This window comes from Sturnus vulgaris, chromosome 3 (assembly GCF_052056855.1).
Source record: "Sturnus vulgaris isolate bStuVul1 chromosome 3, bStuVul1.hap1, whole genome shotgun sequence".
Lineage (NCBI taxonomy): Eukaryota > Metazoa > Chordata > Aves > Passeriformes > Sturnidae > Sturnus > Sturnus vulgaris.
This window is the reverse complement of record NC_142245.1, coordinates 8,577,988-8,592,570: the sequence shown is the minus strand read 5'-3', so window position 1 is coordinate 8,592,570 and position 14,583 is coordinate 8,577,988. Positions and strand designations below refer to the sequence as shown.

Here is a 14,583-nt window from a genome sequence, read left to right as displayed (position 1 = left end):
GGCTGGGTGATGGCGGCCGCGGCCCAGGGGTGAGCGGGGATGGGGGAAAGTTACTCCCCCTCACGGTGTCGGTCGTGGTGCTCAGCAGAGTGTCCGGAGGTAGTAGGGTGAGCTAGCAGAGCAGCAGAGCGATGTCCAAAGGCAGGGAGCGTGGATCTCAGCGCTGGGATGGCAGGGGAGATGCCAGAGCAGAGCCCAGGTTGTCTTCCCACTCCACGAGCCAAGCGAGCGAGAGAACCGCTCCAGACCCCCCTATCCAACCTTTCCTTTTCCGGTTCCCCCCCGCTCCCCCTCCAGCCACCCCCCTACGAGAGAACATTATCTGTCGTTTTAAGGTGTAGCCACAATTACTTAGCATAACAATGGGAGAAATTCCACAGAAAGAAAAGCGAAGCATTCAACCCCCAACAGTTGGGCACATGCAATTGCAAGGTATTATCTCAAATCAACCAAAATATTCAATTTGACTCCCAGATTATCTGCCTTTGAAGGTGACTTATGTTAAGAATATTTTTTATTAAATGCATTGACATTTTTTCCATTTTCCATACTGAATATTTTGTACCACATGGCAGCAGCATATGCTTCTGTTTTAACACCATACAGCTACCAGGTCAAAAATGAAATTTATCCAGCATAATGTGGTATTTTACATAATGATATTCCAAACCGCATCAAGAGCAAACACACAGCCATGACTGTATGGAGATGTAAAAACACATTCAGACACATAAAACCAGAAAAAATGTGGCACTCTGAACAAGCTTAAAAGCAAATACTTTTCTACTAAAAGGCAAGTTGCTTGGTTCACCTTATGCCCAGAGTAAAACAGTTACCAAGACACTCTTATGTATTTGATGTCTGAAAGAGAAACAATCTGCAGACTCCAGCTCTTGTATGTGCTGGCCAATGTATTTTAGTGCTGATTTTCTATGAATAAACATATGCTAAGAGCGGCTGAAACACACTGCTGGTTTTAAACATGCCTAATGTAGTATTAGAGGTTTGTTTCCAAAGCTGTCTGCCTTGTTTATCAGCTCCCCCCCTCCATTTGGTAAAGGACACCACTGATAGCAGCTCCAAACAGTTGCCTTGTACAGCTATAGGAGACAGATTCTTCTAGCAGGAAATAGCCTCCCCTCAAAAACCCAAACAAAATGGTTCTAAGCAATAGAAAACAGTTGTACTTTACTGCTGTGAATCAAAAATAACAATATAAATTTAATGTTGCCATGTATGTTAGTGTACCACACTTTGTGAGCTACAAAGCCAGAGCTTCACACCCAGGATGCCTGCCCAGAGCCCAGGGGTCTTCTTTTTCCAGCTGCCACTTCCAAGACCGTCCCACATAACTGTAGCATAAATACCAGAAAATGAGATGTCTCCTTCACCAGAAAATGTAAAACCGAAATGCTGTAATATAGTTTTCAAAATTGCCATAGCATGTGCCAAATTATATTTGATATAGATGCACTTAGTGCAGCTCTTAACACAGCATCAGAAATAACACTATTTAAAGGACAGTTTGGGCACTGCATTTCATTTAGGAGATGAAGATTGAATAACAAAAGAAAATGTTCATAACTATTTTTGAAAAAACACAGTAGAGTTCACATTTCACACTCAGGATAAAAAAACTATTAAAAGTGTAAAAAGATTAATTAGATATTAAAAGTTATTTTAACAATTTCTCTAAAATTCTTATTTAAATAAAATTTTTGCCATCTCTCAGCTCTGCTTTAATAGGTTATTATGTATTAATGACAGAAAGGATTCACAGTGGCCCTAATTCCAGGTGATGTGGGCACAGTCTTGTTTTGGTCAGAAGGAAAATGACATTGCAGACAGTAAGTTGTATGTCCTAAGTGAGCACTAACAGGCTTTGCCTGGGGATACAGGAGTGGCTGAAGGTCAAAATATCAATTAATAAACTGTGCTGTTCAGAAAAGTTTATGGAGCTCTTGCCTCACAATGCCTGCCTGGAACCAGGGTTGCTGGTGCCTCCCCTTTGTGCTCGGCCATGTAGAGGAGAAAACACTAACAGTCTTTCACATCTTCCTCGTGTAACACTTGTCCTAAACATAGATGGTAGTTTACTTGTCCTACAGCATTTGGTGTAAAATTTCTCCAGCAGAACTCAAGCGTGCAATCCACTTCCACTATCTTCTGCACTTTTCAGAGATGATGCCAAATCCAAGGGGATTGTTTGAGTAAGGGACTCCTGTAGGGTCACTGTGGACACACAGGAAAGTCACGCACTCTCAGACTCCCCAAACCAGAGTGATACACACTGTGCAGAAGCCTCTCTCCTGACTCCTTTCCAGAGTCAGGACCCTGATCCTGATCATATTTCCCTTTTAGTTAAAATTGCTCAGAAAGGCCATCTTGGAGCACAGAAGGAACAACTTATTACTGGAAAAGCACAGGATCAGGCCTCCGAGACAGATTTCCTACCCCGGTTCCTTTACAGCCAGAGCAGCCAATCAAGACAACAATTTCTCCAAGTTTTGCTTCAAAGGCCTAATCTTGGAGATTTCTCAACTAGAACAAAGTGCTAAATATTTAATGTAAGCAAAAACTAAAAGTAAAACAGGTTTTCTGAACCTCTATTACATTTAAAGCAGAACAAGAGTGAGACAGCTGACAATGCAGCATTTAATTCCTAGCTATACCTAAACCAGAATACTCAGCCTAATTTACACAGGCAGCTAGTCACAGTTCACATAATCACACACAGCAGAATATAACAGGGGAATTAAAGGACCAGGAAAGCATGTCTGAACTATGAGCTATTCTAAATATATTAAACGCAGAAATTTAATTCAGAAAAAAAAGGTAACCCAATCAATTATTATTTTCAGCAAAAAATTACTTCAAGCAAAAAATACAAAACGAATGAATAGAGAGGCTTTTACTATTGTTTCTTAAACAAAGGAAATAGCCAATTTAAACTTAAGTTCTCACATGCTACAAAGAGGCACTAGAAGAGATACCCAAGATTTTATAATAAATTCTCATATACCAATTCATCAGCAAGTAAGGAATTTATCCTGCTCCTACGTCAGTCTTTCCTCCAGGTTCTTCCAGCAAACGGCATCAGCAGTACTCAGAATTTCAATTCCCTAGGCTATGCTGGCATTTGCTTCCCAACATCTATTTCCAGAAACAAGTGAGAAGATTAGACTTGGGCTTTCATTCAGATGTAGGGCAAAACTTGCCCTTGCAGAGTTGTGTTGCAGCAGTACTATAGTAAAAGATATTCAGCCACCTAGTAAAAAAGTATGTTTTTACCAAAATTCTGGGCTAATTAATTACTGTTCCTATTCAAATGAGTTATTTCTCTAAAAGCTTCATCTGGAAAACAACATATTCAGAACTGTATCTGATGAAAACTTTTGCTAATACCTGATTTTATTGTATCACATTCAAAAGTGGTCTCATTTAAGACTAGAAACAAATTCATTTCTGCGTCCCACCACCTCCCCTATCTTTCCCATTACTTTCACCTTGTTTATCACCTTTATTTGTGGTGTCATGCCAGGCATTTTAGGAGAGAGAAATAATCTCCCCAAACCTGTGAGTGATAAAACATGCTCCAGGGCAATCAAAATGAGAAATCATCATAAGCAACCACGATCTAGAATTTCAGAGGCACTGGGGGCAAGGGTGGACTGGGGGATGACAACCACAAAACACACATGCACCAATAAAATGAAGCTGGATTATGTCAATTGTTCTGTAACATCTTCTAATGTTTATTTTATTTCGAGGCTTTGGTGATATTTGAGTGGAGGCCAACTCTTTCTAGGCTGGGGTTCCTGGAGCTACACAAGAGTAGACAGACAGAAGGAAAAGTCAGATGTCATTTTTTCAGCTTAAACTCATTACTCTTTGTAACTCTTCCCTGAAGACCAGCATGATCAGCAAACTCTAGACTCCTTTTTTCTCTCATTCCAGAAGTTTCAGTGGATCTATTCAAACAGGCATTATTAGAAAACTGTGTCTAAAAAGGCATAAAATCTTTTTCGAAGAAATCAGTACAGGAACAGTCTGGAAATTCTGCCTAGAATGATTCCCCAGGCAGGTGACACAGTCCAAGCAGAGCTGGGCACAGCTAGTTCCTGAAAGCCACGGGCAGCAGGAGCAGAGCAGGACACTGAGCACTCCCTCACATAAATGAATCCGTGGAAAGAATGCTAATGACCTCCTAATGCAATAATGGGAAGTGAAATCCCACTGTAAACCCTGTCACATTATTGGGGTCAGAGGTGAGAAGGAGGGAGCCTCCAGCCACACGACTGCAGACTCTGTTCTCCAGAGCTGTAATTGCTAAGAAAATGAAGAGCAGCCTAAAATTTATCAACAAAGATTTGGCCAGAATGATTCCTCACAGCAAGGACAATGGAGCATCGGAAGAGGCTTGACTGGCAATGCTGCAGAGACCCCACCTTAAAATTCTTTTTTAAACTGTTTAGGCAAGTGTTTGGAATTATGCTGCCTTGAGGCAACAGTACAAGACAGGTGAGGCTGCCTCCAGCTCCAACTCACACGAATCTGTGAGCAAAGCTTCCTCAACAGATATTTTTCTCCATCCACCTGCCAAATCAGTAGGTCTGGAATTATCAAAGACTAAGTTTTAATAGGCCTGCCACATAAAAAGAGGGCTACAGTTTGTGTCAGGAATAACAGAAATTATTGTCAGTGGAATTTCCTACTGGAAAGGGCTTGCTCACCACAGCCCTGAGCCCTGGGAATGACCTATGGACAACAGTGAAACATAAGCACAGGTGGGAAGATAGAGAAGCCTACTATGAATTCTGGAATATATTACTATGCTATTAGAGGCACAAACATGTCAAAAATATTTTTGACAAAAAGCTGGGGAACTTGTTTCGTAGTCTGTGCATTTTCAAGTCAAAAACATTCCATGACCCCCAGTTTCATTAAGAATGTAGGAATTAACTGTCTACTAAACTGCCAGCAAACAAGTAAACATTATGGTTTGTCTTCAGTGGATGTTCTTATGTACTTTTCCACGCTTGTTTGGAATTTGGTAGCATCTGCCTGCAAAGGCATCAAACAGCAGCTGTGTATCTCTTCTACTTGGTCTTTACTCAGCCACACTGAAGCATAACAAAATTATTTTAGAGAATGACTTTTAATACTAATTTTAAAAAGAAACACAAAATTTTTAGCAGAATTCATACAGTTTCACAATGAAAGCACATCCCTAACCTCTTCAGACTTCAGTATTTTGTATTCTGAGTGTTGCTGACCAAAGAGGAAGGGAAGCCCTGCAGCCTCTCAGGGCAGAGAACATCCCTGGACAAAACAGAAAAGATCTCAAAGGACTCTGAATGTCCCCATGCTTCCCAAAGGTGACCTGGTCTTGTCAGCTTAATGATAAATACATTGTTGTAAAACCAGGCAAATCACACTTTAGGTCCGGACAAGGTAAATGCCAATTATTTAAGGAGTAAGGAGAACAACCTCCTGCCTCCCTGGCTCCCCTATTTCTAACAGGAAGGTGTTTCAAGCTCTGGAATGTCAGCCCATTATTGGAACATTTGTCACTTGCTCGAACCGATGAACATGTTTTCATTCACCACTAAGTGGAGCTGTTTCCCTGGGAAAAGAGTTTCTCCACCTCTTCCAGCATTTTAAAAAAAAAAAAAAAATGTAGTGATTGAAAGGATTGAAAGCAGCCAGTTTAATAGTTTCTTTACCTCTCAGTAAGTTTTGTGGTAAGACTATTACATTTATTATTCTGAGGATACAATTTCTATATCCTCCAATCAAAGAATAAACATCTACCTACCAGTGACTATTTGGCAGTTCTTGTGAGATGAGCTAACAGCACAACTGAGGTTGTAAAGAAGTTCCCACATAACAGAAGATTGCCCTGCACAACTCAGCAAAGGTGTGAGGCAGAGAGCAAGAACAGCAGGCAGCAGATGGTCTGCTGCCCCCTATACATGGAATACACTGACATGTACAGAAAGCAGGACACAAACTCAGTCTGCATGCCCCATATAAAATCCTGAAAAAAATAATCTGCAATGTCACAAGAAATCCAGCTACACCCAGAGCGGCTGCTGAGAAATACACTGACATTGTTTTATCCAGAGCTACTTTTATGGTGACAATTGGGAATGGAGACTTCCCTGATTAAAATAAACTACATGAGAAAGAAAAGGAAACTCCAGGAAACAGTACTAAACTATGTTTTGTGTTAACAAGTGTCATAAGTGAAAATAGAAACTTGACATTTAAAACAAAAGTATAAATAAAGCACTTTGCTTTCAGCTCTTTTAAATCTTCAGTTACTGGTGATAAGAATAAATCTTAGCTTTAGACATTCAAACAATTTTCCAATATTGGCAACAAAAAAGGAGTATTTTTAGGTAAAAAAAGATATGCAAAATCCATTGCTTCCCTACACTTCAGTGCTATGTGGTACTACTTGGTAGAAAAGCAATTTCTTTTTGTTTAAAAACAACATAAAAATTAAATCATGTTACTGAGAAACAGTCCATAATGAAACTATATTAATAAGCAATAAACACTGTCTTGATACCACAATCCTTTAAAATGTATTTGAAGACAAAGTTTCTTTTTCAAGAAAACTCCAGACAAACCAGCTTCCCTTTTTTTTGGCCCAGACTGCCCTAGAGTGGAAGCTGCTGCCCAGCACAGAGAAGGGAAAGGAAAAAAGTACTTCATGAAGCACTTGCTCTATGCAGTGTCAAGCAATGCAGTTTGGCAAAGCTGGTTGTTTGTACAGCCTTCAGGAATTCAGCTCTCCGAGAAGTTCTGGGAGCTCCTGGCTTGAAGGAGTTGGAAACTCACAGGAGCAACTTTTGGGTTTTCACTCGGTGCACAGGACATGCAGAAGAAGCAGCTCATGACTCACACTCCTCATTGCATGACCACAGCTCACCTTCCATCCTGCCCCAAATTGCTCAGCCACCAAAGGCGAGAAATGTGCTCTGCTCTCCCCCGGAGAGTGGCACCCAACCCCAGAAGAGTGCGCTGCCATTTGGGACATACAGGTGTCATAACCCAGCTCTGACTTGTACACTGCCCTGCTCATACACAGATAATGTGCCACAGCCCATAAAACAGTGAGTCATGACCCAGCTCTAACTTGTTCACTCCATTGCTCACAGCAAACTAATGCAAGGCAGACTGATGCTTACAGGGAAGGAATTTAAGCAGTGTAGTATAGCACTCCCCTCTGCTGTATTTTAGTTGTAACATAACAATAGGTATTTTAATAAACCTTCATTCTTACAGAGCTAGGATTTATGATGGTTCAGCTGCTCAAATTTTATTCAAGACTTTTTCAGGATCTGGACACCTTTTAATCTTTTTAAATTATTAAGTCTTATACGCATAAAAAAACCAGAACAACATTCCAACTTACATTCTCTATGACAAACATCCATTCCTTGTCTTCAAACTCTTCAGCGTGGGGATCCTAGAAAAACAAACCAGAGAATTTGAGTCTAAAAATAATCCAAGATTCAAGAGACTGCAACACAGCCAAGATTTTAATATACTCTGAATTATTTTTATGCACAGATGATACCAGAGGTAAATATTTCAGCTAGGATGTAGGCTTTATGGGATGTCCACTATATGATGAATAAATTGAGGTAAAACTGCCAGTGGGGATTTAAAAGAGACTCCTAGAGATACAAACATGTGGTTGATGCTGATGAAGGCCTGTAATGCTGTTTCCTTTCATCCAATGGAAAAAATAATATATATATAAATCTCTCTTTAATTCTCAAGTTCCACCTCCCAGATAAATACAACAAATCCAAAACTTGCAAATAACAGTGGAGGGAGCCACTTGCTTCCACCTGGACTGAGAAGAACACCCCAACCTCCTTAGGCCCAGACTCTATGAGCACAAAGCAGTGATCCAAAGTCACAGCTTCAGCACAGCACCTCCTTCCATTGCAGATTTCTTAAATACTTATCCTGAGTTCACAGCATTTCTATCGTATCACATGTGAGGATCAGAAAACATTTTCACTAACAGGAAGAAAAATAACAATGAAGTTCATTTATTTGGTGCTTTTTTAAATTTAATGAGCTTTCAGTCTGCTGGAGTGGTCTGTATTGTTGTTGCCTGAAAGTAAAATAACAGTGGAGAAGACACTTAAGTCATTCCTCTCAAGCCTCTATCAAGAATCCTACTTTAAACAAAACACTTTTTAAAAAAAAAAATAATTAATCATCCAGTCCAAGTTCTGAACAACTGCAGCAAAACTTCTACTCCTTTTGCAAAATAGATTCTCACACTAAGAGAATTGAGTCTTTCTTTTGACATGAAACCTGCTTTTGCTATACCTCAATTCTATCCTATTATTTCTAGTTACAGGAAAACACTCAATTACTCCTCTGCCTCTGATGTTTGCACACTGTAGGTGTTTGAAGTCAGTTCCATATCATCAGCATTTCCCAAAATCATATATGAGACCCCTCAGCATCTCTGTTTTCTTGCTACTATTTGGCAACTGGTCCTGACACTACAGCAAGCATGGCAATTCCATCTTGCTGCTCTAAATAAACAAAATGCATCTAGATATTTTGCTCCTACCTTATATCCATTAGCACCATCTTCCTTTTCTTTCTAGAATGCTAAAAACCCTCACATTTAATCTTCTTAACTCATTCAATCTTTGCTTTAACCCTTGTTTCACTTTCAGTTTGGCTTTGAAGTCAGACAGTGGGCAGAGGTACTGTACCACTTTTTGACTAGTTGTCTTTGAATATACAACATATTTTGTAAGTAATGAGCTTATAGCTCAAACATCCAGAGAAAAGAATTTCAGTTTTTAAAAAGTTTCCTAGCACACAAAAAACTTGGGAAGTGTGCTCTTAAATAAACTTCCTCTTTGGATGAACTAAAGCAACACTTCTAGGAGGATATTATCCCATCTCCTCCTGCGCATCCTTCCTCAAAACCCAGCCAAGTCAGTTCTCTGTGCAGCCCCCCGTGCAGCCCCCCTGTAAAACACTTTCAGTGAAAGAATATAAGATGTTGCTAAAAACTTATGTCAAAACTGATGATTCATTTTTATATATGAATACATCTTTTAAGAGGTTTTTTTTAAAGAGAATAATTTAAATACTGCAAATGAGTATCATTTGTCATCGAGTATCGAGTATCATGCTGTACCAGTAACCATAAGGACAGAATGGCAAATAGATACATACAAAATTATACTGAGGTATTTCCATGTTCCAATTAAGGTCTTGTAAATATCAGATTATGTAATTATATCTCCATCACATTAATCAGGTTTGTGGAATTCTGCATTATGTAAATAAAATACATGATACCTGAGGGTTTGGTGCATACTATATAAATTCTAAAGATGTAACTTTCTGTAACCCAGCTATTAAATACTTAAAAGTTTTAAGAGTTAACCTGGGGCAATTACCTTTCTGTTTAATTGCATCCTTTGATACAGCATGAAATGACATAATGAGATTTAATGGGATCATTAACCACTTTATGTTTTAATAAGCTACTCCATAATAAGTGAGTAAACTCTCAAACATTTCATCCTGCTCAGTTTTTTTCCCCTAACTCCCCCAAAAGCTATTAGGACAAGCTTGCAGGCTGACCTAAAACTGCTTCCAAAGTCAGGGTCTAATATTTTATCCCATGCAACAAACAAAACATTCCTCATTTTGTTCCTACAAGGTAATAATCTATAAAGTCAAACCAAGCTCTCTGTCAGTGGCAGTAAAACTCACACCTCTGAGGGCTGCAGAACCAGGTGCTCTGCTGAGTATTTCTGATCATCTGACAGAGCAAAATAACACTGTATAATGCAAAGACTCAATAATGTTCAACATTTTAGCACACACTTGAAAGCAAGTTGTGAACACTTTAGGATGATAAACGCAGTGTATTGCCCCAAAACAGCCCTTAAAAGCTTCAAGGACTTCTCTAATGAACAGCCTTACCAAATGTTCAGAGAGTATGAAATATGCTGATATATGAACACTTTACATATGCGTAGGATATTTCAGATTTCAAGGTGAATCCAGATTAAAAAAAAAAAAAAAAGCCATGTTACTTCTTCGTTTTAAAATGTCTCTAGAAAGAGAAAACCCTAAATAATTTTATATACATAAGCCTCAGCATTTCTTCGCAACAGATACATAAGTGGCTTCACTCTTCCACTACAATGCTTTTATCAGAAGCCCAAGGAGCAGCATAGAGAGTCCTATTTCTAATTAACTTACAGCTTTATGACGTGGTCACATAAACAGATACTTGTATGATTATAGTTATAACACAGTTTCTATTGCAAACAACATATTACATTTGGGGCTAACATTTCCTCATGTGGTCTCCATAACAGGTGATGTTTCAATAAATCTAGTTAATCTTTCATTTTATTTTGGATTTGAAGAGAGTAAATACCAGTAAAAAGCCCACAACACCACATACTTCCCAAACTGGCTAATACATATTCTCCATTCACCACAGAAAACTCATGTGATGTATCTAGCAAACTATTATTTGAGGATTATATGGGTGACTATGCTTTAGGAAAAAAATTGCTATTCCAAAGAAGAGTAACTCCAGGAGTAATGGTTACAGCAGCCTTTGGAATGCTCCAGTACTATATGAAAGCACTCTCTAGTAACAGGGCACACAAAATCTCACCTCACTTGTAAGCAGATGCAAGCTAGGAATACCTAAAGTCAAGAATTATAAACAGACCTTATTCCCATTTCCTAAAAGCAAATGATAATGAAAATTACCTAAAAAGATCAAGGAACAAGTTGCCTCACATCTCGCTGTAACATGACAGGAGTTGGTAAGTGATTTTTTATTTATTTTTTATATACTCCACCAGTATACTACAGATGCAGAACTACACTCTATCCAACGTTCACTATGGTTTCACCATGAATTGAAAACTGTAAGCATTAGAGCAAAGGGATTGAACAGCTTATTGCTCCTCCTCATTTTACTATGTAAAGAAAGAATCATCATTTTTAATACCAAGACATGGGTCCCATTTTCCTGTCTCAGTTTGATGTTTGCTTTCAGCATCTTCAACTAAGTTGTAGAGCCTTTTTACTCTACCCTTTTTTCCTCTCTTTTTTGTCTAATAAGATGACCTTAGAATGCCAAAAGTAACACTCAGGTAAGCAAATAGTAGGGAACTGTGCAAGAGACTGGACGTCAGCTTTTCTTTGCAATCCCACCCCTTAGTTTCTTTCTGTGACACCATTCTACCCATCCACATGCCAACTACCCTAAAAGTCAACTCTTCTGGGCTTGGGAGGAGCAAAGGATATGTCAGACACATTTTTCTCTTCTCTGTTTATGAGTCCATTATGAACTCATTCTTGTCAAGGACTAGATCTTTTCTGCGGAGTACAGGGTGGTTTCAGACAACGGAAGAAAGTTAAACCTTCTCCAATAGTTCAGGTTATATTCAGATTTATTTTTGTATTTCTTGCAATAAGAACAAAGGACATATCGGGGGACTGCTGCATTTCCTAATCAGTAGCCAGAGTGGGAAGATCTTCAGACTGTTAGTCCCTTTCTCCCTTCCTTCCCCAGGCCTCCTCCCTAAGTGTTCCTGGTTTTTAAAGCTTGTCTTTCAATTAGATCACTTCATACCAGCCTTAATCTTCAGTCTTTCTTCTTGGGGAATAACTACTTAAGGACTGTCACAGTGAATCACATCAAACGCTCACAGGGTGTGTGATCTCCCTTTACCAGTGACCTGCAGCAGATGCTCTGGGTACTCCAGCATCTGTCCTCAGCTTTTGTACTTGCCTGCTTGAAACGGCACAAGCCTCAAGATTTGACCCAATTCTTGTTGTTTTCAATGCCGGTTACAGAGGTCTGATAATTCTAGAAAATCATATGCAGCTGTGATCAGCTTTAATTGGAGCTGCCAGAAAGCAGGAAGCTCTGAAGAGACCAGCAGAAACATCCCTGTGTATCACCACACCAAGCTCACCCTTTCCTGTAAGGCCTCTGGGCTAGAAAGGTGACAAGCATTGAATGTCTTTTTTTTAATTTAATATTTTCTAAAAATTAGTCCCCCATTAATCCTTTAAGTTTTTAACTATTTAATTTTTTGATGTGCAAATGTACTTACTTCCCCAAGCTTATGATTTTTATATCTGACACATAACACCTTGCCTATGGAACTGGTTTTCACTCCTATGGAGTATTCTCCATAGTAGCTGGTCAAGACTCTGGTCCCTCCTAAACTGAAGTAAGTATGCTCTGAACCTGAACTTGGTCTTTACTTACAAGAAATAGCTTTATGAAGAGGTTTTGGGCTTGGGCTGATTTGGGTTCCTTTTTTTCCTGACGAGATAACACACTGGCTTTGGTGCAGTGTTCCTGCTACAGCATGGCCAGTTATTATTCTGTAAAATCAAATCATGACTGACTTGGGCTTTCAAGAAGAATGATAGGGATTTTTTCTGAGTAATATGTAATGACAGGAATACTTCCAACTACACAGGTCTGTCTTGATCATCTATTTCATTCTTATTTTACTCATAAATATTTTTGTGTGCTTAGAAAGCTATGCCTTTAAAAATGTCTTTTTCAAACCTTGGAATTAAGAGTTGGTAATGGTCCCAGTTGTTGCAATGGTACATCAGCGTGATAAACCACGTACATTACTGACAAAACAAGTGTTTTGTGTAATCCAATGAAGCAAAGTCCATGCTTACTCCTGAAGAACAAACATTTTCACTCGGGAAGTCACTTTGCTTTTAAGCTAGAAAATAATGATTGCAATTTAAATCCTCATAGTACAGCTGATGTTCATTTAGCTTTACTAAAAGTACTCGTCTTCCTTGGCAAAAAATTGGTTTAAAATCTCTCTTAGCTGATAAAGATCTGTTTTTGTATATAAACCCACAGAAAAGTATACAAGTTTTCATATGTGGCGGTTAAATTTTGCTAATACAAGGACTCTAAAAAATTAACTTCTGGAGCACAACCATGGCAACAAAAAAAAGGTAGAAATTCAGTTCTGGTTTTTCTGGCATTGGTGAATCTTTTCATGAAAGCACTAAAAATTATGGATTTTAAATGCATTATAGGCTTATTGTTTCATGATGTTTCTTTCTCCCCAGTTTGGTTAAAAAACCCAAGGCATAACTAAATATCAGTGTGGAGCTCAGCAAAGGAAGAAGTTAAACTTTCAGAACAGATGGAACTTTTTATGTTATTAGCACTTCAGCGACTGGATGGGCAGGCGCTACAGCTAATCAAGGGAAGCTGAATCAATATATCCATATGATGTTTTTTCCTACATGACCCCAGGGCAGCATGAAATTTTACCAGAAGCCCAGAATTAATTGAAACAAACAAGCTTACATTTACTTGAAATTAGAGTTTTCTAAATGAAGGTTCTAATTTCTTCAGTACTTTGCTTGTGCAAGAATTACAAATATGTTGTTGTAAACAAGGTAACACTCAAAGCAGGGCTGTGCAGATAATGCAGAATATCTCATCTATTGACTGATCACAGGCACTTTGCTTAGCCAGCTCTCAAGTGTCCAGGCTGACTACTGAAGAGGACTCTTAACATTCTCATCAGTACTTGAAACCTTGACTTATCTCCTAATCCTACCAGCAACACATTTCAACAGCCACTTATGAATGCACCGCCACTACTATGTGAATCATTTCCCACAACACATAGCTGTCTGTCTGGAGCCCACTCCTTCCATTCCCAACAGCACCACGGCACTCATTTGTTATCTGTGATTGCTACACAACTCTGTGGGAGTAGCCAGCTCCCAGCTCTGGGCTCTGCCAGGGTGGACATGGAGGCAGCAGTTCCCTGAACTTCTCTCTCAGGTAGTGCTGAAAGCAAACAGCTTCTCTTTGTTAAACAAGGCCAGGCTGAGTACACGTACTGCAAAGTGCCAAACCTTCAACAATCACCCTCCTTCGCAGGGGATCAGCTCCAAAAAGGATTTTTACAGAACTGCAAGATGAGCAGCCTCTTTTTCTGAGCTTTACTGTTTTCAGTCTTTTTGACCCATTTCTTCTAGAGGAAGGAACAATATAAATACTCAACTTCCAAGTCAGCTCCCAGAAAGGCGGCTGGAGAGTGCTATCACATACTTCCCTTCCCACTGCTCCAGTGCTGCCCAGACAATGCATCAGCTGTGTGACAAACAGCCAGTTCTTTTTGACTGCCTTTGCCCAGAACCTACCAGCTACAGAAATGCCAGCTCTGTGGGTGCTGGGACATGTCCTCTGCTGCAGTTGAAGCACCAGAGCCAACAAAGCCATCAGGGCACTGGCCACAGCCTGAGCTGGGCCAGCACCATCTTCTGCCTGCAATCCTCTGCCCCTCACAGCTCACTAAGGCAGGCTGCTGGTCTCACGCAGGTACAGCACTCCTGGGGCAGCTCACAGCTTGCTCAACAAGCTGCTCTGTGCCACACGTGCATTCCCTGACAGAGCACAAAGGGCATTTGGCCACTTCCTGGCACTCTTGTTAGAATAGCTGGAGGCTCAATTAGAGCAGATTTTACAGTAAGAGCTGCCTG

The 14,583-nt window shown here is 39.6% G+C and overlaps 1 protein-coding gene across 19 annotated transcripts in view; it reads right to left on the bottom strand.

Annotated features, from left to right (window-relative positions):
• The window catches only part of EHBP1 (EH domain binding protein 1), a 203,678-nt gene that overhangs the window by 152,755 nt on the left and 36,340 nt on the right, over nucleotides 1–14,583 (bottom strand). For all 19 annotated transcript variants that reach the window (XM_088160923.1, XM_088160933.1, XM_088160935.1 and 16 more), the window contains exon 5: nucleotides 7,427–7,480. In XM_088160923.1, coding sequence (XP_088017049.1) covers nucleotides 7,427–7,480 — 54 coding nt within the window. The remainder of the gene's footprint in view (nucleotides 1–7,426; nucleotides 7,481–14,583) is intronic.